General features: G+C 52.5%; 1 protein-coding gene across 4 annotated transcripts; it reads left to right on the top strand.

Moving 5' to 3' along the window:
- The first annotated feature begins 38 nt into the window (after window positions 1–38).
- fan1 (FANCD2 and FANCI associated nuclease 1) lies at window positions 39–18,737 on the top strand. 4 transcript variants are annotated; one of them, XM_085972481.1, is made up of 13 exons: window positions 42–527; window positions 4,671–4,811; window positions 5,597–5,795; window positions 6,212–6,445; window positions 8,404–8,535; window positions 11,558–11,666; window positions 11,906–12,025; window positions 12,380–12,544; window positions 13,979–14,126; window positions 14,437–14,540; window positions 15,537–15,731; window positions 16,459–16,587; window positions 16,990–18,737. In XM_085972481.1, exons 1-13 carry the CDS (start codon window positions 59–61, stop codon window positions 17,125–17,127), a joined length of 2,283 nt encoding a protein of 760 aa, XP_085828607.1. In that variant the 5' UTR covers window positions 42–58; the 3' UTR covers window positions 17,128–18,737. The 4 variants fall into 4 exon arrangements, with proteins under 4 accessions (XP_085828608.1, XP_085828609.1, XP_085828607.1 ...); XM_085972482.1 differs by lacking the exon at window positions 16,459–16,587 and having other exon boundaries at window positions 39–527; XM_085972483.1 differs by lacking the exon at window positions 12,380–12,544 and having other exon boundaries at window positions 40–527.
- The last annotated feature ends 1,047 nt before the right edge of the window (window positions 18,738–19,784 follow it).

Below are 19,784 nucleotides of genomic sequence, written 5' to 3'. Positions count from 1 at the left end.
CCGCTGGAAGGAGCGGCTGTGATTGGTCGGCCGGTGGCAGAGCCGGGCCCTCCTCTCGATGTCTTCCCCGAACAGGAGGAGCCCGCCATGCCGCCTCTCTCTCCGAGCCCGAAAGCGGGCCGCACCGAGCTCGGGGGAGCCTGCGGAAAACAGCGGCCCCGGGGCGCCGGGTGAGGGGGGCGGGAGCTGCGGGCCCGCGGGCCGCCCGCTCTCCAAACTCTCCAGGCGGTATCGGAGAGCGAGAGGCTGCGGCGGGCGAGCGGCCCCCGGGGAGGGCCCGGAGCCAAAGCCAGGCCCGGGGGCGGCTGCACTGAGTGACCGGGGCTCGGGGGCAGGAGCGGCCGGGGTGGAGCTGGTGGGCCGCGGAGCCGGGCAGCGGGCGGGGGCCGCCAGCGGGGACACGGTCCCAGCGCCCTACTACCTGGCGAACTTTCTGCTGGTGCTGGACACGGTGCTGGAGAGTGAGGATAAAGAACTCTTCAATGAAGAAGACAACGACTGGATTCGAGTATTACAGCAACTCTCAGGTATCCCCGCAGGACCCCCTGAGGTCAGTGGGAATCGGGGCAAAACTCTCCCCGGGCTGGAGTCATACCCAGCGCAAAGGAAGATGGTTGAAGATCAATCATCACAGCCCCAGGACATCGCTGCAGGAGTTCCTCAGGACAGTGTCCTAGGCCCAACCATCTTCAGCTGCTTCATCAATGACCTTCCCCTCCCCCTATGTTCGCTGATGACTGCACAGTGTTCAGCGCCATTCACAACTCCTCAGATAATGAAGCAGTCCATGCCCGCAGGCAACAAGACCTGGATGACATTCAGGCTTGGGTTGATAAGTGGCAGGTGACATTCGTGCCACACGAGTGCCAGGCAATGACTATAGAAAAAAAACATTGAAATATCGGAGCAGGAGTAGGCCATTCGGCCCCTCGAACCTGCTCCGCCATTCAATATGATCATGGCTGATCTTCTATCTCAATACCATATTCCTGCTCTCTCCCCATACCCCTTGATGCCTTTTGTGTCTAGAAATCTATCTCCTCCTTAAATATATTCAGTGACTTGGCCTCCACAGCCTTCTGTGGTAGAGAATTCCACAGGTTCACCACCCTCTGAGTGAAGAAATTTCTCCTCATCTCAGTCCTAAATGTCCTACCCTGTATCCTGAGATTGTGACCCCCTCGTTCTAGACCCCCCCCAGCCAGGGGAAGCACCCTCCCTGCATCCAGTCTGCCTAGCCCTGTCAGAATTTTATACATTTCAATGAGATCCCCTCTCATTCTTCTAAACTCTAGTGAATACAGGCCTAGTCGACCCAATCTCTCCTCATACGACAGTCCTGCCATCCCAGGAATCAGTCTGGTGAACCTTCGCTGCACTTCCTCTATGGCAAGTATATCCTTTCTTGGGTAAGGAGACCAAAACTGCACACAGTACTCCAGGTGTAGTCTCACCAAGGCCCTGTATAACTGTAAGTAAGACATCCTTGCTCCTGTACTCAAATCCTCTTTCAGTGAAGGCCAACATACCATTTGCCTTCCTAACTGCTTGCTGCACCTGCATGTTTGCCTTCAGTGACTGGTGTACAAGGACACCCAGGTCCCTTTGTACATCAGCATTTCCCAATCTTTCACCATTTAAATAATACTCTTCTGTTTTTCCTACCGAAGTGGATAACTTCACATTTATCCACGTTATACTGCATCTGCCATGTATTTGCCCACTCACTCAACTTGTCTAAATCGCCTTGAAGCCTCTTTGCATCCTCCTCCCAACTCAATCCCACCTAGTTTTGTGTCGTCAGCAAACTTGGAAATACTACATTTGGTTCCCTCATCCAAATCATTGATATATATTGTGAATAGCTGGGGCCCAAGCACTGATCCCTGCGATACCCCACTAGTCACCGCCTGCCACCCCGAAAAAGATCTATTTATTCCTACTTTCTCTTTCCTGTCTGTTAACCAGTTTTCAATCCATGCCAGTATATTACCCCAATTCCATGTGCTTTAATTTTGCACACTAACCTCTTATATGGGACTTTATCAAAGGCCTTCTGAAAATCCAAATGCACCACATCCACTGGTTCTCCCTTATCCTACCAGTTACGTCCTCAAAAAACTCCAGTAGGTTTGTCAAACACGATTTCCCTTTCATAAAATCCATGTTGACTTTGACTAATCCTGTTGATATTTTCTAAGTGTCCTGTTATCACATCCTTTATAATAATAGACTCTAGCATTTTCCCTACTACTGATAGGCTAACCGGTCTGTAGTTCCCTGTTTTCTCCCTCTTTTAAATAGTGGGGTTACATTTGCCACCCTCCAATCTGCATGAACTGTTCCATAATCTATAGAATTTTGGAAGATGACAACCAATGCATTCACTATCTCCAACAAGCAAGAGTCTAACCACCTCCCCATGACCTTCAATGACATTACCATCGCCGAATCCCCCACCATCAATATCCTAGAGGTCACTATTGACCAGAAACTTAACTGGACCAGCCATATAAATACTGTGGCAACAAGAGCAGGTCAGAGGCTAGATATTCTGCGGTGAGTGTCTCACCTGACTACCCAAAGCCTTTCTACCATCTACAAGGCACAAGTAAGGCGTGTGATGGAATACTCTCCACTTGCCTGGATGAGTGCAGCTCCAACAACACTCAAGAAGCTCGCCACCATCCAAGACAAAGCAGCCCGCTTGATCGGCACCCCATCCACCACCTAAGCATTCACTCCCTCCACCACCGACACAATGTGTCTGCAGTGTGTACCATCTACAAGATGCATTGCAGCAACTCGCCAAGGCTGCTTCGGCAGCACCTCCCAAACCCGTGACCTCTTCCGCCTAGAAGGACAAGGACAGCAGGTGCAAGTTCCCCTCCAAGTCACACACCATCCTGACTTAGAAGTATATCGCTGGGTCAAAATCCTGGAACTCCCTAACAGCACTGTGGGAGTACCTTCACCACAGGGACTGCAGCAGTTCAAGGCGGCGGCTCAGCAACACTTTCTCGAGGGGCAATTAGGGATGGGCAATAAATGCTGACCTTGCCAGCGACGCCCACATCCCAGGAACGAATAAAAAGAAACACTAGAGTAGGCTGAGCCGCACTGAATTTGCAGTAGACTGTAAGTGAATACAGTCCAGGTGCCAGTTAGCCTCAGTACTGTAGGGCAGGGCGCAGGGATCCCAGCTTCCAGTCACTTCTGCTAGAAAGTGCACTTGTGGATATCGAGTGAGAACCATTTGCTGTGATGCACCTCATGTTTAAATATTGTGGTGACACTCACTTTAACACTCATGTGAAATAGGGTCAGTTGAGTGAAATTCTGGAGGGTGTCTAGCTCCCTCAGAGCCCTGAGCCAGCAAGCGTCAGTACCTGCGTGGAGGAGGAAACATTCAGATTTTTTCGATTTGAGATAAAAAGATCCAGGACCAGGAGGCAACCGGATTTGCCTGGAATTGTTTGGGTTCCTTTTACTTTGATCAATCTGAGAGGCGATGCACTTGCTGTTTTGTGTTGGTGGCTGTGCCCTGTTGAATGGCCCTTGTAGTGGGACTACCCTCCACATGGTGCCCTTAGCAGGTTGGCTTTGCCCCAGATCCATTTCATAGAATCATACAGCACTGAAGGAGGCCATTCCGGCCCATTGTGCCTGTGCCGGCTCTTTGAAAGAGCTCTCCTGTTAGTCCCACTTCCCTGCTCTTTCCCCACAACCCTGCAACATTTTTTTCTTCAGGTATTTAACCAATCCCCTTTTGAAAGTTACTATTAAATCTTCCACCGCCCTTTCAGACAATGCATTCCCGATCACAACAACTCTGCATAAAACAATCCTCCTCTCCCCTCTGCTTCTTGTGCCAATTACCTTAAATCTGGGTCTTCTGGTTACCGACCCTCCTGCCACTGGAAACAGTTACTCCTTAACCCCTAATAATTTTGAACACCTCTATTAAATCTCCCCTTTACCTTCTCTGCTCTAAGGAGAACAACCCCAACCTCTCCACGTAACTAAAGTCCCACATCCCTGGAACCTTTTGAGTAAAGCACGGTGGCATAGTGGTTAGCACTGTTGCCTCACAGCGCCAGGGACCCGGGTTCGAATCCAGCCTCGGGTGACTGTCTGTGTGGAGTTTGCACATTCTCCCCGTGTTTGCGTGGGTTTTCTCCGGGTGCTCCGGTTTCCTCCCACAGTCCAAAGATGTGCGGGTTAGGTTGATTGGCTATGATAAATTGACCCTTAGTGTTAGGGGGATTAAATACGTGGGGTTACGGGGATAGAGTGGGATATGTGTTGGTGTAGGGGTTATGGGGATCGGGTGGGATATGTGTCGGTGCAGGCTCGATGGGCCGAAATGGCCTCTATCTGCACTGTGGGGTTTCTGTGTGATTCTGTGTGTAAATCTCCTCCCCACCCTCTAAGGCCTTGACATTCTTCCTAAAGTGTGTGGTTCCCAGAATTAGACACAATACATCAGCTGAGGCCTAACCAGTGATTTATACAGGTTTAGCATAACTAACGTGCTTTTGTACTTTGTACCTCTATTAATAAAACCAAGGAGCCCGTATGCTTTTTTAACAGCCTTCTCAACTTGTCCTGCCCCCAGTTTGGGTCTGTCACTCTCGCTGTAGTTACTGGGTGCTCTGTCTTGTCCTCAGCTGCTGCCCAGAAGCTCTACGTGAGACTTTTTCAACGGAAGCTGAATTGGCTGAAAGTGAGCAGACTGGATTACGCTGAGATTGGCCTGGATCTGACCCCCACCATCGAGGAACTGAGCCTCGCTGGCTTGTTACAGACAGGTACGGGGTCCCTCGGGCAGGGCAAGTTTTAATCAGAAAATTTAAATTTTGCATTACTGAGTTTAAAATCCTTCTCCGTCTTCAGCTTCCCCTGCGGCCTCGCCCCACCTCCCCCGCGGCCTCGCTCCCCCACGGCCTCGGCCCCGTGACCTCGCCCTCCCCCTTGTCCCCCCCACCTCCCCTGCGGCCTCGTCACCCCCACCTCCCCTGCGGCCTCGTCCCCCCCACCTCCCCCGCGGCTTCGTCCCCCCTACCTCCCCCGCGGCCTCGTCTCCCCCCGCGGCCTCGTCTCCCCCACCTCCCCCGCGGCCTCGTCCCCCCCCACCTCCCCCGCGGCCTCGTCTCCCCCCCCCACCTCCCCCGCGGCCTCGTCCCCCCCCCCACCTCCCCCGCGGCCTCGTCCCCCACCTCCCCCGCGGCCTCGTCCACCTCCCCCGCGGCCTCGTCCCCCCCCCCCCACCTCCCCCGCGGCCTCGTCCCCCCACCACCTCCCCCACGGCCTCGTCCCACCTCCCCCGCGGCCTCGACTCCCCCCCCACCTCCCCCGCGGCCTCGACACCCCACCTCCCCTGCGACCACCTCAAAACCCATCATTTCAACCAAGCTTTTGGTAAACTCGCCTTCATTGTCTCGGTGCTCTGTTCCGGATGCTGACTAGATGGCACAGGATGTCACTGTCTTTCAAACTATGCCCGAGACATCCAGCCTGGGGTAGGCCCGGGATAGTGCGGGATTACCCAGGGCCGTGTGTGTTTATTCTCTGACGATGTCCTTTTCCCCCCCAGAGTCGGAGCTCTGCGACGTCTCCGAGGCCCTGGACCTGCTGTCGGCCCCTGAGCTCAAACTATTGGCTAAAACCTTCCACCTGCAACCCCGGGGTCAAAGGGCGGAGATCCTGAGGTCTTTGCTCCGTTTGGCCAAGCAGAAATCGATCTTCAGCTGTGACCGGAACCCGTCGAGCCCCGGCTCCGCCATCCTCAACAGGTCCTTCAACAGGCGCCATCTAACCTTCGTACCAGCTGCACGTTAGAGCGGAGCCCACACTGCCCACGGGCGAGGGGCAGTGAGGCGGGGGAGAGCAGGGACGGGTGTGGGCAATGTAGAATACCTACTGGGAAAGGGTTTGTGTGGCGTCTAATGGGTAAGGTCAGCACGATGGGCCTAGTGGACTTTCCTCGCCCTTTTGAGGCGAATAGCAGAGATGCATTGAAAGGAAACTAGATAAGCACATGAGGGAAAAAAGAATGGAAGGATATGTTGATGGGGTGGGAGGAGACCCATGTGGAGCATAAACACCAGCACAGACCGGTTAGGCCGAATGGCCTGTTTCAGTGCTGTAAATTCAGTGTAATTCTGTGTGTACTTACTGGCCTGCCTTTAATGGTGTTGTGTGTTGTCAGGGTGAAGGAGATGGTCGGACAGTGTGTGAGAGTCGCTGCACCAGCCCGGGCCGTGTTCTCGCGGGTGTTGCTACTTTTCTCCCTGATAGAGTCGACGGATGAAGAGGAGGCGGCCAGTGCTGGTCAGAGTCAGCTGTCCACGGTGCTCATGGTCAACATGGGACACGTCGTCTTCCCCAGTTACACCGTGCTGAGGGAGACTAAAATCTTCAGGCACAGAGATGACCTGCTCAGGTGATGCCATTCTCTGATCTATTCAATAAATACGGCATCCACAGAGTTAACAGGGACTGAGACCCGGGGAGCGGGAGAGCACCGCCCAGTGTGGGACTGAGCCCCCGGAGAGCGGGAGAGCACCGCCCGGTGTGGGACTGAGAGCAGGAGAGCACAGCCCGGTGTGGGACTGAGCCCCGGGGAGCGGGAGAGCACCGCCCGGTGTGGGACTGAGCCCCGGGGAGCGGGAGAGCACCGCCCGGTGTGGGACTGAGACCCGGGGAGCGGGAGAGCACCGCCCGGTGTGGGACTGAGACCCGGGGAGCGGGAGAGCACCGCCCGGTGTGGGACTGAGCCCCGGGGAGCGGGAGAGCACCGCCCGGTGTGGGACTGAGCCCCGGGGAGCGGGAGAGCACCGCCCGGTGTGGGACTGAGACCCGGGGAGCGGGAGAGCACCGCCCGGTGTGGGACTGAGCCCCGGGGAGCGGGAGAGCACCGCCCGGTGTGGGACTGAGACCCGGGGAGCGGGAGAGCACCACCCGGTGTGGGACTGAGACCCGGGGAGCGGGAGAGCACCGCCCGGTGTGGGACTGAGCCCTGGGGAGCAGGAGAGCACCGCCCGGTGTGGGACTGAGACCCGGGGAGCGGGAGAGCACCGCCCGGTGTGGGACTGAGCCCCGGGGAGCGGGAGAGCACCGCCCGGTGTGGGACTGAGCCCCGGGGAGCGGGAGAGCACCGCCCGGTGTGGGACTGAGACCCGGGGAGCGGGAGAGCACCGCCCGGTGTGGGACTGAGCCCCGGGGAGCAGGAGAGCACCGCCCGGTGTGGGACTTGATGGAAAGATCAATGTATGGACAGATAAATGAATGTATAATGGATGGCTGTGTGGGTAGATTGTTGGATGGATGTATGGGTAGATTGTTGGATGGATAGCTGGGTAGATTGTTGGATGGATGTATGGGTCGATTGTTGGATGGATAGCTGCGTGGATTGTTGGATGGCTGTATGGGTCGATTGTTGGATGGCTGTATGGGTTGGTTGTTGGATGGATAGCTGGGTAGATTGTTGGATGGATAGCTGGGTGGATTGTTGGATGGATAGCTGGGTGGATTGTTGGATGGATAGCTGGGTGGATTGTTGGATGGATAGCTGGGTAGATTGTTGGATGGATAGCTGGGTGGATTGTTGGATGGATAGCTGGGTAGATTGTTGGATGGATAGCTGGGTGGATTGTTGGATGGATAGCTGGGTCGATTGTTGGATGGATAGCTGGGTGGATTGTTGGATGGATGTGTGGGTAGATTGTTGGATGGATAGCTGGGTAGATTGTTGGATGGATAGCTGGGTTGATTGTTGGATGGATAGCTGGGTGGCGAGTGAGATGGGTGGGATGTATGGGTGGATTGTTGGATGGATAGCTAGGTGGCGAGTGAGATGGGTGGGATGTATGGGTGGATTGTTGGATGGATAGCTGGGTAGATTGTTGGATGGATAGCTGGGTCGATTGTTGGATGGATTGTTGGATGGATGTGTGGGTAGATTGTTGGATGGATGTGTGGGTCGATTGTTGGATGGATAGCTGGGTCGATTGTTGGATGGATAGCTGGGTGGATTGTTGGATGGATAGCTGGGTGGGGAGTGAGATGGATAGCTGGGTGGGGAGTGAGATGGATAGCTGGGTGGGGAGTGAGATGGATAGCTGGGTGGGGAGTGAGATGGGTGGGATGTGTGGGTGGATTGTTGGATGGATAGCTGGGTAGCGAGTGAGATGGATGTGTGGGTGGTGAGTGAGATGGATAGCTGGGTGGCGAGTGAGATGGGTGATGCTCCCCAATATGGTTACACAGTATTACGCTGTTTGTGCAATTTTGACTTATGAAGCGGAAATGCTGCCATTTGTAAATCAATCGACGGGCTATTCAATCCCTGATGGGTGTGACGTGCGTTACCTGACAGTTATGATTTGCATTCCCTGACAGGTACGATGCAGCCGTGCATTCTCTGGCCGAGGTGGGAAATGCGATGACCCATGGGACCTGGAGCGACGCTCTTCAGATTTATCAAACTGCCAGAGAGAGGTGGAGCTCGCTGGAGAACAGCAGTGACGTCAGGTAATGTGAGGAAGTGTACAGCACACTCGGGTCTGTCGCTCTCACAACCCTCTGTGTTGGGTGGTAACAGCATTTAATGGGAAAAGGACCCCCTCCAGGCAGCACTGCCTCCCTCCCCACACCCGCCCCTTTGGGCAAATGAATACCCATTGAGGGGCCGTGTGCAGCTTTGTAATTAGAGGCACTTTGTTAATTCCATAACTGGGAGCGTGGTGACAGCGAGTGCGGGAACAGACATAAGAAATAGGAGCAGGAGTCGGCCATTTGGCCCTTTGAGCCTGTTCCGCCATTCAGTGGCTGATCTTCTACCTCATCTCCACTTTCCTGCACTATCTCCATATCCCTTGATTCCCTTAATATTCAAAAATCTGTCGATCTCTGTCTTGAATATACTCAACGACTGAGCCTCCACAGCCCTCTGGGGTAGAGAATTCCAAAGATTCACCACCCTCTGAGTGAAGAAATTTCTCCTCCTCTCAGTCCTAAATGGCCGACCCCTTATTCTGAGACTGTGACCCCTGGTTCTAGACTCCCCAGCCAGGGGAAACACCCTCCCTGCATCTACCCTGTCAAGCCTTGTAAGAATTTTGTATGTTTCAATGAGATCACCTCTTATTCTTCTAAACTCTGGAGAATATAGGCCTAGTCTACTCATTTCAGGGGACTGGGAAACACCCGTTCCTGTCTCCCTAGAGAGGCTCAGATGGGGGGATGGGAGAAGTGGGTCCACGGGAGCACGCACCTGAATAACAGCACCTTGCCTTAATATGGAGCCTTTAATGTAATAAGCGTCCCAGTAATAAAAGAACTGGAGAGGTGACCAATGACATGTCAAAGTTGGGTATTGAGGAGACTTTTGAAGGTGGGGCGAGAAGTAGTGAGGCATTTAAGGAGCACGTTCCAGAATATTGAGCCAAGACAGCTGAAGGTTGTGCATCCCAAAGTGTAGTGAACGAAGGGGAGGCCAGAGTTGAACGAAGGGGAGGCCAGAGTTGAAAGAGTGGAGCGTGTGTGAGGCTGGGAGATGTTGCAGAGGGAGGGAGGGTGGACTTCGTGCATGATCACATGCAAGCAGCAGAGGTTTGGACAAGTTAGAGTTTGTGTTGGATGGAGTTGAGGAAGCTGAAGGAATGAATGAGGATTTCAGTGGCGGTGGCGTTTTACAAGATTGGATATGAGCTTTTGTACAGAGTAAAGCTCCCTCTACACTGTCCCATCAAACACTCCCAGGGCAGGTACAGCACGGGTTAGATACAAAGTAAAGCTCCCTCTACACTGTCCCGTCGAACACTCCCAGGGCAGGTACAGCACAGTAAGATACAGAGTAAAGCTCCCTCTACACTGTCCCATCAAACACTCCCAGGGAAAATACAACACGGGTTAGATACAGAGTAAAGCTCCCTCTACACTGTCCCATCAAACACTCCCAGGGCAGGTACAGCACGGGTTAGATACAAAGTAAAGCTCCCTCTACACTGTCCCGTCGAACACTCCCAGGGCAGGTACAGCACAGTAAGATACAGAGTAAAGCTCCCTCTACACTGTCCCATCAAACACTCCCAGGGAAAATACAGCACGGGTTAGATACAGAGTAAAGCTCCCTCTACACTGTCCCCATCAAACACTCCCAGGCAGGTACAGCACAGGTTAGATACAGAGTAAATCTCCCTCTACACTGTCCCATCAAACACTCCCAGGGCAGGTACAGCACGGGTTAGATACAGAGTAAAGCTCCCTCTACACTGTCCCATCAAACACTCCCAGGGCAGGTACAGCACGGGTTAGATACAGAGTAAAGCTCCCTCTACACTGTCCCATCAAACACTCCCAGAGCGGGTACAGCACGGGTTAGACACAGAGTAAAGCTCCCTCTACACTGTCCCATCAAACACTCCCAGGGCAGGTACAGCACGGGTTAGATACAGAGTAAAGCTCCCTCTACACTGTCCCATCAAACACTCCTAGGGCAGGTACAGCACGGGTTAGATACAGAGTAAAGCTCCCTCTACACTGTCCCATCAAACACTCCTAGGGCAGGTACAGCACGGGTTAGATACAGAGTAAAGCTCCCTCTACACTGTCCCATCAAACACTCCCAGGGCAGGTACAGCACGGGTTTGACAGAGTAAAGCTCCCTCTACACTGTCCCATCAAACACTCCCAGGGCAGGTACAGCACGGGTTAGATACAGAGTAAAGCTCCCTCTACACTGTCCCATCAAACACTCCCAGGGCAGGTACAGCACGGGTTAGATACAGAGTAAAGCTCCCTCTACACTGTCCCATCAAACACTCCCAGAGCGGGTACAGCACGGGTTAGACACAGAGTAAAGCTCCCTCTACACTGTCCCATCAAACACTCCCAGAGCGGGTACAGCACGGGTTAGACACAGAGTAAAGCTCCCTCTACACTGTCCCATCAAACACTCCCAGGGCAGGTACATCACGGGTTAGATACAGAGTAAAGCTCCCTCTACACTGTCCCATCAAACACTCCTAGGGCAGGTACAGCACGGGTTAGATACAGAGTAAAGCTCCCTCTACACTGTCCCATCAAACACTCCTAGGGCAGGTACAGCACGGGTTAGATACAGAGTAAAGCTCCCTCTACACTGTCCCATCAAACACTCCCAGGGCAGGTACAGCACGGGTTTGACAGAGTGATGGTCCCTCTACACTGTCCCATCAAACACTCCCAGGGCAGGTACAGCACGGGTTTGACAGAGTGAAGGTCCCTCTATACTGTCCCAACAATGTTCCTCATTAATGCTGCCTACTGCCCCAGTGAGTAATGTGAGCGTTCTCACACCTGTGCCTGTTTGTGCTGTGGACTCTGGTCCCGCAGGGACAGGTTGAGACCGGCCAAGGTCTGTAATAGCGAGCAGACAGATGGGTTTGAGTCTAGGGCTGTGAGGGTAAAGTCTGAACCCTGGCACCACCCATTCACACTGTCAACATTCATTACCGGACCAGTATGTTTCTTTTTCATTTTATAACGGGTGACTAATATTGGTTAATTTTAGGTTCTATCGGGAGCTCCCAGTGTACCTGCGATGTTTCACTGCGGGCTGGGTCTACACGCGCATCCGATTCCGTGGGGTGGAAATTTTACAGCGGCTGCACATGTATCAGGTAAAAAAAAAAGCAAAGTTACGTAAAAGCACAGTGATCTAGTGCGGGGTTCGGTGATCCAGTGCCAGTTAAAGTGATCTGGTGATCAGCACGGGGGGGGCGGGGGGGGGGGGGGGAGATCCGGCACGGCGGGGGTGGGGGGGTGCAAGTTGGTTTTGTTTGGTTGAGACGAATTTAGACGAGAGGATTGGAGCTGTTGCCGTTAGATGTTGAACCCTGTCTTCGAATCTCATTCTCAGGAGGCGGTGGAGGAATTGCAAAGCCTTTTGGAGCAAAGCGTCTATTGTCCAGAGAGCCGCGGGCACTGGTGGGATCGGCTGAGTCTGAATCTCCAGCAGCATCTGAAGCAGACCGATCAGGTAGCGCTGACCGTGAGGGCAAGTGGTTGCTGCTCAATGTGACGTCATTGCCAAGTCCTTGTGTATTGCAGTGTGTTGATGATGTGACGGGACAGATCCCAGCACTGTGGTAATCGGTCACAAACAGCGCAGGGGATTGGACCCCAGTCCGACCAAATGCTCTGTGATCCTGATCAACTTTGCTGTACATTAAACCAGGTTTGATCAATAACTAGGTCCAGGTAACCTGGTTGAGGATTGTTCACAGTGGATGTAACGGTTTAACTGGCAGTGGAAGTTGATTTGGACTCACTGACCGTCTCCTCAGATTGTTTTGTTAGAATTGATTGCTGTTCATGTGGCTTTGGACTCCAGGCAATCCGCTGTGTGCGGGAAGGGCTGAACGATGTGCAGGTGCAGACGGGACATCGCCTGGCGCTACACCAGCGGGCACTTCGGATACGCGACTCCCCGAGCTGCAAGAAATGGCACCACCTTCTTCAGGATCTGCCAGTGATGGGAGTGGGAGATGTGCCGCATGTGAGTGGGGCTGAGGGCAGGAGCTCGGGGACCCACAGCCAATGGAATAATTCACCCCCAGTCTAAACATCACATTCTTTCATTCTTTAAGAGTCTGATGTGGATGATTCTCTTTTATTTAAATCCTTTTATTGATGGCATTATTCCCACGAATGTGTCTCAGGCCTGACTGGGTCCGTGTGTGAAGCACAGTGACAAACTCCCACCTTCGATTGTCAGGGATATTAGCTGCTGCTGTTTCAACACAGCAGCAGTGCACCCCCCCCCCCCCCCCCCCCCGCTCCTCTCCCTGCCCTGGTGGAGCATTGGCCTCCCAGTTTACCCTGCTCCTCTCCCTGCCCTGGTGGAGCATTGGCCTCCCAGTTTACCCCGCTCCTCTCCCTGCCCTGGCGGAGCATTGGTCTCCCAGTTTACCCTGCTCCTCTCCCTGCCCTGGTGGAGCATTGGCCTCCCAGTTTACCCCGCTCCTCTCCTCCCTGCCCTGGTGGAGCATTGGCCTCCCAGTTTACCCCGCTCCTCTCCTGAAGGTGCCGATGCCTGCTGGGTATCTGACCACGAGCACCAGTCACTTGGACTCCTAACCCAGGCAGTCTGTTCACAGGAGCCTTCCTCAGCGGGGTCAGTGATCAGGAGCTGGAACCATAGCTGATTGCTTTCCTTTCCCCAGCTCAGTGAGATTGGGGCTAATTGTACCAACTCTCCCATGGCTGAGATACCACCTGGGATCCCACTCCGGACGGTGCTCTCCTGCTCACCGGGGCTCAATCTCGCAGCGGGGCGGTGCTCTCCTGCTCACCAGGGCTCAGTCCCACACCGGGGCGGTGCTCTCCTGCTCACCAGGGCTCAGTCCCACCCCAGGGCAGTGCTCTCCTGCTCACCAGGGCTCAGTCCCACACCGGGGCGGTGCTCTCCTGCTCACCGGGGCTCAGTCCCACCCCAGGGCAGTGCTCTCCTGCTCACCAGGGCTCAGTCCCACACCGGGGAGGTGCTCTCCTGCTCACCGGGGCTCAGTCCCACACCGGTGATGTGCTCTCCTGCTCACCAGGGCTCAGTTCCACACCGGGGCTCAGTCCCACCCCAGGGCAGTGCTCTCCTGCTCACCAGGGCTCAGTCCCACCCCAGGGCAGTGCTCTCCTGCTCACCAGGGCTGTGCTCTCCTGCTCACCAGGGCTCAGTCCCACACCGGGGAGGTGCTCTCCTGCTCACCGGGGCTCAGTCCCACACCGGGGAGGTGCTCTCCTGCTCACCGGGGCTCAGTCCCACACCGGGGAGGTGCTCTCCTGCTCACCGGGGCTCAGTCCCACACCGTACATGGCTTTTACCCACTGAGCCAATAAAGGCGACTCTTACTTAACCCTTTAATATAAATGATTTCAGGATAATGGTGCCCCAGGAGCCAGGCCCCAGCTGAAGAGGTTTTCATTTTCTTTCTAGGTGACGGTGAAGGGCAGACCGTGCCCGGGGATGGGCAATGCCCTGTTCCTGATGGAGGGTAGCGGGGAGGGGGAGCCTCGCTCTACGGTGATCTGTTCGGTGGAGGAAGTTTCTCTGGCCCACTACCAGCGGCAAGGCTTCGATCAGGGTAATCACCGCACCGAATCCAATTCAATTCAATTTTATTTGTCATATATGCAGCAGACGTGTGTACTGCACAATGAAATGTTGATTTTTACGAGTCCTCCCAACATTGGAATAAATATGGCATAACAATGATAAAAATACTAATAGAAAGATAGTAATAATAAATAAAACAACAGTAATAAATTAATCGTTCATGAGTCTTATGGCCTGGGGGTAGAAGCTGTTTCGAAACCTGTCGGTACGAGACCACTCGCTTTCATTGTGTTGAGCCGCGAGGACTGTGTGCAGTGATCTGTCAATCTGTGTTCCAGGGATACATGGCGAAGGAGCCACGTTCTTAACACTATTCGGACTTCTCTTCTGGGAAGTCATCTTCCTGCCTGGAATCCCGGACGTTTTCCGGAATCCGTATCAGGTATTTGGCTGAAGGGTCACATTGTTATGGGGGCACTTCCTCCCCCGACCCAGACCAGTGAACGGACCTCAGGCAGGTACTGGGGGCAGCATGTCAATTCATTCAAATGCAAATTAGATCATTTCTTTCAGAAAATAACATTTTGGGATACCGTATCGGAGTAATTGGAGACATGACGTGTGGTGAGTGTAGCGAGCTCGGGAGGATCGGGTGACTTTGGACCAATAGTTCCCAAAGCTCTCCACCACTCGGGGTTTCCTTTTGTCTCGGTCTGTTGTAGACTCATTGATAGAGATTGATTGATTGATTGAGTCCGTAAGGGGGACCCCGAGCTTCCGGTCGCCTGTCACTTTAATTCATCGCTCCATTCCCACTCGGATCTCACCGGTCTCTTGCAGTGTTCCACGGAAGCTCAGCGTAAGCTCGAGGAATAGCACCTCATCTTTCGATTAGGCACTTTACAGCCCTCTGGACTCAACATAGAGTTCAACAATTTCAGATCATTATATATATTTTTTATCCACACTTTTGTTCTGTTCTTCTCCCCCACAGGGCAGCTGTCTTTCATTCTGCCAGCGCAATTTACACTTCATCTGGAGCCATCCTCTGTTTCTTAACCTGTCCCATAACCATCCCCTTTTGCCTTGAATATCTCTCAATCTCTCCTGCCTTCCAGCCTATCACAGGCCTTCCCTTTTGTTCTTTCATCCCAGCCTCTGCACTTGCTTAAAAATCTGTTCCATTGCCTGCTTTTTTCCAGTTCTGACGGAAGGTCATCGACCTGAAACGTTAACTGTTTCTCTCTCCACCGATACTGCCTGGCCTGCTGAGTTTTTCCAGCGTCTGCAGTATTTTCTTTTTGTGATAGAGATTGATTGATGTGATTAGTCAACAATTCCATTATCGTTGAACCAGGCTGGTAGTAGGTGAACTGGATGGACCATGTCTTTTTGGTCCTGTGACAAGCATGACTGTAATGGTGTGTTTCTACCCCAGGCTTGCCCTCTGGATCTCTACACTGAATGTTTCTATCAGCACCGGAGGGAGCCCATTGAATCAAGGCTGGAGTTCCTGCGAGACGCCCCCACAGGAACCCTCCACACACTCATCGCTGATGTGTGGAACAGTCACGGAGGCACAGCAGCCACGTTAGTCAACTGGGAGATCTTCGGCTCTCTTCAGCAGGCCCAGGTAGACAGCTTCTACCCCAGTGTACCCCAATTCTACCTACCTGTTCCCCACTAGTACTGTAACCCAGTGTTACACAGTGACAGACCTGTACCTTTACAGGAAGGATGTGATTGCACTAGAGGGGGTGCAGATGCAATTTAGGAGGATGTTGCCTGGGCTGGGGAATTTTAGCTATGAGGAAAGATCGGATAGGCTGGGGTTTTCTTTGGAACAGAGGAGGCTGAGGGGAGACCTAATTGAGGTGTATAAAATTATGAGGGGCCTAGATAGAATGGATAGGAAGGACCTATTTCCCTTAGAGGGGTCGATAACCAGGGGGCATAGATTTAAAGTAATTGGTAGGAGGTTTAGAGGGGATTTGAGGAGAAATTATTTCACCCAGAGGGTGGTGGGGGGTCTGGGACTCACTGCCTGAAAGGGTGGTAGAGGGAGAAACCCTCAGCATGTTTAAGAAGTACTTGGATATGCACTTGAAGTGCCTTAACCTACAGGGCTACGGACCAAGTGCTGGAAAGTGGGATTAGGCTGGATAGCTTTGTCGGCCGGCACGGACAAGATGGGCCGAATGGCATCCTGTACTGTAAGTTTCTATGACCAATGCTATACCCCAGTGTTACACAGCAACAGGATGAATATTTCCCCCTCACTGAAAGGACTGTCATTAGCAGATTTGTAGTGAAGTTGTCCCTTTGGCCCTGAATTGACATGTTTGTGGGGATGTTTTCAGAGCCTGGTGAGCTGTCTTGGTGGTCTGTTCCTGAGTGGCGTTTGTAGGATTCTGGCCAAGAACCTGAGGCACTGCCGTGGGGGGCTCCCTGATCTTGTGGTGTGGAACAGCCACAGCCTCCAGTACAAGGTGAGCGACAGCGAGTCTGAGGCAATCTTACAACGGGTGTGTGTACCGAGGCTGGCAGAATATCAGGGGCCTGGTCATCCCTCAATCACTGGCCTGCAGTCACTAAGTCAATAGCCTGATATCCCAGACTGAGCAGCTCTCTGGTAAAGGGTGAGATCCAGTGGTCCTCAGTTCCTGCTCACTCAGTATTGTGATATCTTACACTCTCCCAAACAGGGCTGGGGGGGGGGGGGGGCGCGCGAGTGCGACTCACACCCTTGCACACTGCGCTGCCTGAATGTCAAATGTTCTTTTAACACAATCTCTTACTGATTTTTATGTCTGTATTGCCGTCACACCTGAAGTGATCTCTTCGCTTTATACGTTCCTTACCTGTATTTTATTTTTCTCTTTGGTTTCCAGCTGGTAGAAGTGAAAGGTCCGAGCGACCGACTCTCCCACAAGCAGACGGTGTGGCTGGATCAGCTGCGGAGACTTGGGGCCGACGCCGAGGTTTGCCACGTCAGTGCGGTCGGAGCACGGAGTCACCGGCTCAGCTAATCCCAGTGAGAGGACAGCTCATCACCTGGACCCTCCCCGAACCGTGTTTCTGGACCTGCCTGCGACCCCCCTTTCCTGGACCCACCCTGCACTCCCCCTTTCCTGGACCAGAACACTCTCGGGAAGCTGCTGTTTCTACATAGAGTGAGATCTAACTGTTAGGATTGCTGTGTTGCTTTGAGCTGTAGCAGTCAGATACAGTTTTGGAAATGGTCGCTCCATAAATCAAATTGAATATCAAGAACTGTTCAGTTGAGCCTGAAGCGGATAATACTGGGCTCTAGATTAGTTGGCAAAGGGCTCCGAGCAGGAGGCAGCAGGCAGTGTGGTTCAGAAACTCCCCGTCTCCCCTCCACTTCACTCCCTGCAGTTATCGGTGTACCAATTCAGGAGGGAGTGAATGTCCATAGCCGGAGCACCGGGCCACGTACAGCACCTACCCTAGAGGGCAGTGGGTAAAGGACGACGCACTGTGAGCTACAGACCAGGAGGCCACAATTAGCCTCAGTGCTCTTGGATTCAAGCCAGGGGAAATCAGCCAAGGCTCACATTCCTGCTGACCCTGCGGGACGGTGGGTACGGACAGGACGATGAAGTAGTGGAACAGTCCATCTCTGCAGGACCCGTTCCCCAGAAACACCCACCCCACCCGTGATGGCTGTGAGTGATAGCGGATGTAGCCCAGGGAGCTCCTTCACTCACCGGCAGGAACATGTTATGCTCTGCGGGGGTTGCTGCTGAGCCAGCACAGAATGAAATAAATCGCTGCTGGCCTCATCATTTACTGAATGTTCCGGAACTCCCTCCTGCCATCAAACTGCCTAAAAAAAATCTTCCACTTTGATACTTTGGAATATCAACATTAGAAAATGCAACAGCATCAGGAAGCTGCAAAGTGATATTTATAAGAGGGGGAATGGGCTAAAAAGTGGCAGATGGAATTAGATGCAAGTATGAGATGATGTATTTTGATTAAAAACAGCAGTAATACTGTAAATGGAAGTAGCCTCGGTGCTGGGGAAGAGCAGAGGAATTTAGGGCTACAGGTTCACAGGACGTAAAAGACAGCAGCTCTGGTTAATAAAGCTGTAAAAAACGAATAGAATTAAGTTTTATCACGAGGTACTGAACATAAAACCCGAGAGGTAACGATGAGCCTATATCAAAGCTTAAGATGGCAGTTGGAGTACAGCGTGCCGACATGTTTAAAATGATAAAAAGGGTGGACAGAAGCAGACCGTTCCCAGGAGTTGAGGGACCATAAATACAAGATTAATTGTAAGAGATTTAGAACAGAGGACAGGAGAAACTTCTTCAGAGTTGTGAGGCTGTGGAATTCACGTGTAGGGTTAGTGACTGAAGCAGAAACTATGTCAACGTTCAAGATTAGAGTGGAAGGTGGCTGAAGGAATATGGGTACAAGGCGGTTAAATGTGGTTAGAACTATTTGCTCGCATGGAGGGTAAACAATGAGACGGACTGGTTGGGCGGAATGGCCTCTTTCCGCGCTGTAGCTTCTATAAAAGCAAGGTGCACGACTTTAATACTTGTACAAGGAGCTCTGGAGATGGTCTCTCATTTAGAAAATGCATTAAATATTTCACACTGTGCACTATCGGGTTTGACTGTGTTATGGGTAGGTTACTGGGCCAGCCCGATCCAACCAGTGTGCTGATTGAGGAAGGCTACCAGCTCCACAAACCTTTACACAGCTCACCATTTTCATTAAGAACATAAGAAATAGGAGCAAGAACAGGCCACTTGGCCCCTCGAGCCTGCTCCGCCATTCAATAAGATCATGGCTGATCTTGGGCTCAAAGCCACTTCCCAGCCCGCTCCCCATAACCCTTCACTCCCTTATCTTGTAAAAATCTGTCTATCGCCACCTTAAATGTATTTAATGACCCAGCCTCCACGGCTCTCTGGGGCAGAGAATTCCACAGATTTACAACCCTGAGAGAAGAAATTCCTCCTCATCTCAGTTCTAAAAGGGCGACCCTTTATTCTAAAACTGTGCCCCCGAGTTCTAGATTTCCCCATGAGGGGAAACATCCTCTCTGCGTCTACCTTGTCGAGCCCCCTCAGTATCTTATATGTTTCAATAAGATCACCTCTCATTCTTCTAAATTCCAGAGAGTATAGGCCCAGCCTGCTCAACCTTTCCTCATAAGTCAAACCCCTCATCTCTGGAATTAACCGAGTGAATCGTCTCTGAACTGCCTCTAATGCAAGTATATCCTTCTTTAAATAAGGAGACCAAAACTGTACGCAGTACTCAAGGTGTGGTCCCACCAATACCTTGTACAGTTGTAGCAGGACTTCCCTGCTTTTATACTCCAACCCCCTGAAATAAAGGCCAACATTCCATTTGTCTTTTGATTACTTGCTGTATCTGCATGCTAACTTTTTGTGTTTCATGCACAAGGACCCCCAGGTCCCTCTGAACTGTAGCATTTTGTAATCTCCATTTAAATATGGTTTGCTTTTTTATTTTTCCTGCCAAAGTGGATAACCTCACACTTTCCCACATTATACTCCATCTGCCAAATGTTTGCCCACTCACTTAGCCTGTCTATATCCTTTTGCAGGTTCTTTGAGTCCTCTGCACAACTTGCTTTCCCACCCATCTTTGTATCATCTGCAAACTTGGCTACATT

Source organism: Somniosus microcephalus, chromosome 32, assembly GCF_052327205.1.
Source record: "Somniosus microcephalus isolate GS21.2 chromosome 32, FLI_Smic_1.0, whole genome shotgun sequence".
NCBI lineage: Eukaryota > Metazoa > Chordata > Chondrichthyes > Squaliformes > Somniosidae > Somniosus > Somniosus microcephalus.
The sequence above is the reverse complement of the archived record's forward strand: the minus strand, read 5'-3'. Positions and strand labels throughout refer to the sequence as shown.

Coding starts and splice junctions, on each gene's coding strand:
- fan1 (XM_085972481.1), top strand. CDS start 59: ATGTCTTCCCCGAACAGGAGGAGCCCGCCATGCCGCCTCTCTCTCCGA. Junction 4,812..5,596: donor CGCTGGCTTGTTACAGACAG/GTACGGGGTCCC, acceptor TTTCCCCCCCAG/AGTCGGAGCTCTGCGACGTC. Junction 5,796..6,211: donor GGCTCCGCCATCCTCAACAG/GTCCTTCAACAG, acceptor GTGTGTTGTCAG/GGTGAAGGAGATGGTCGGAC.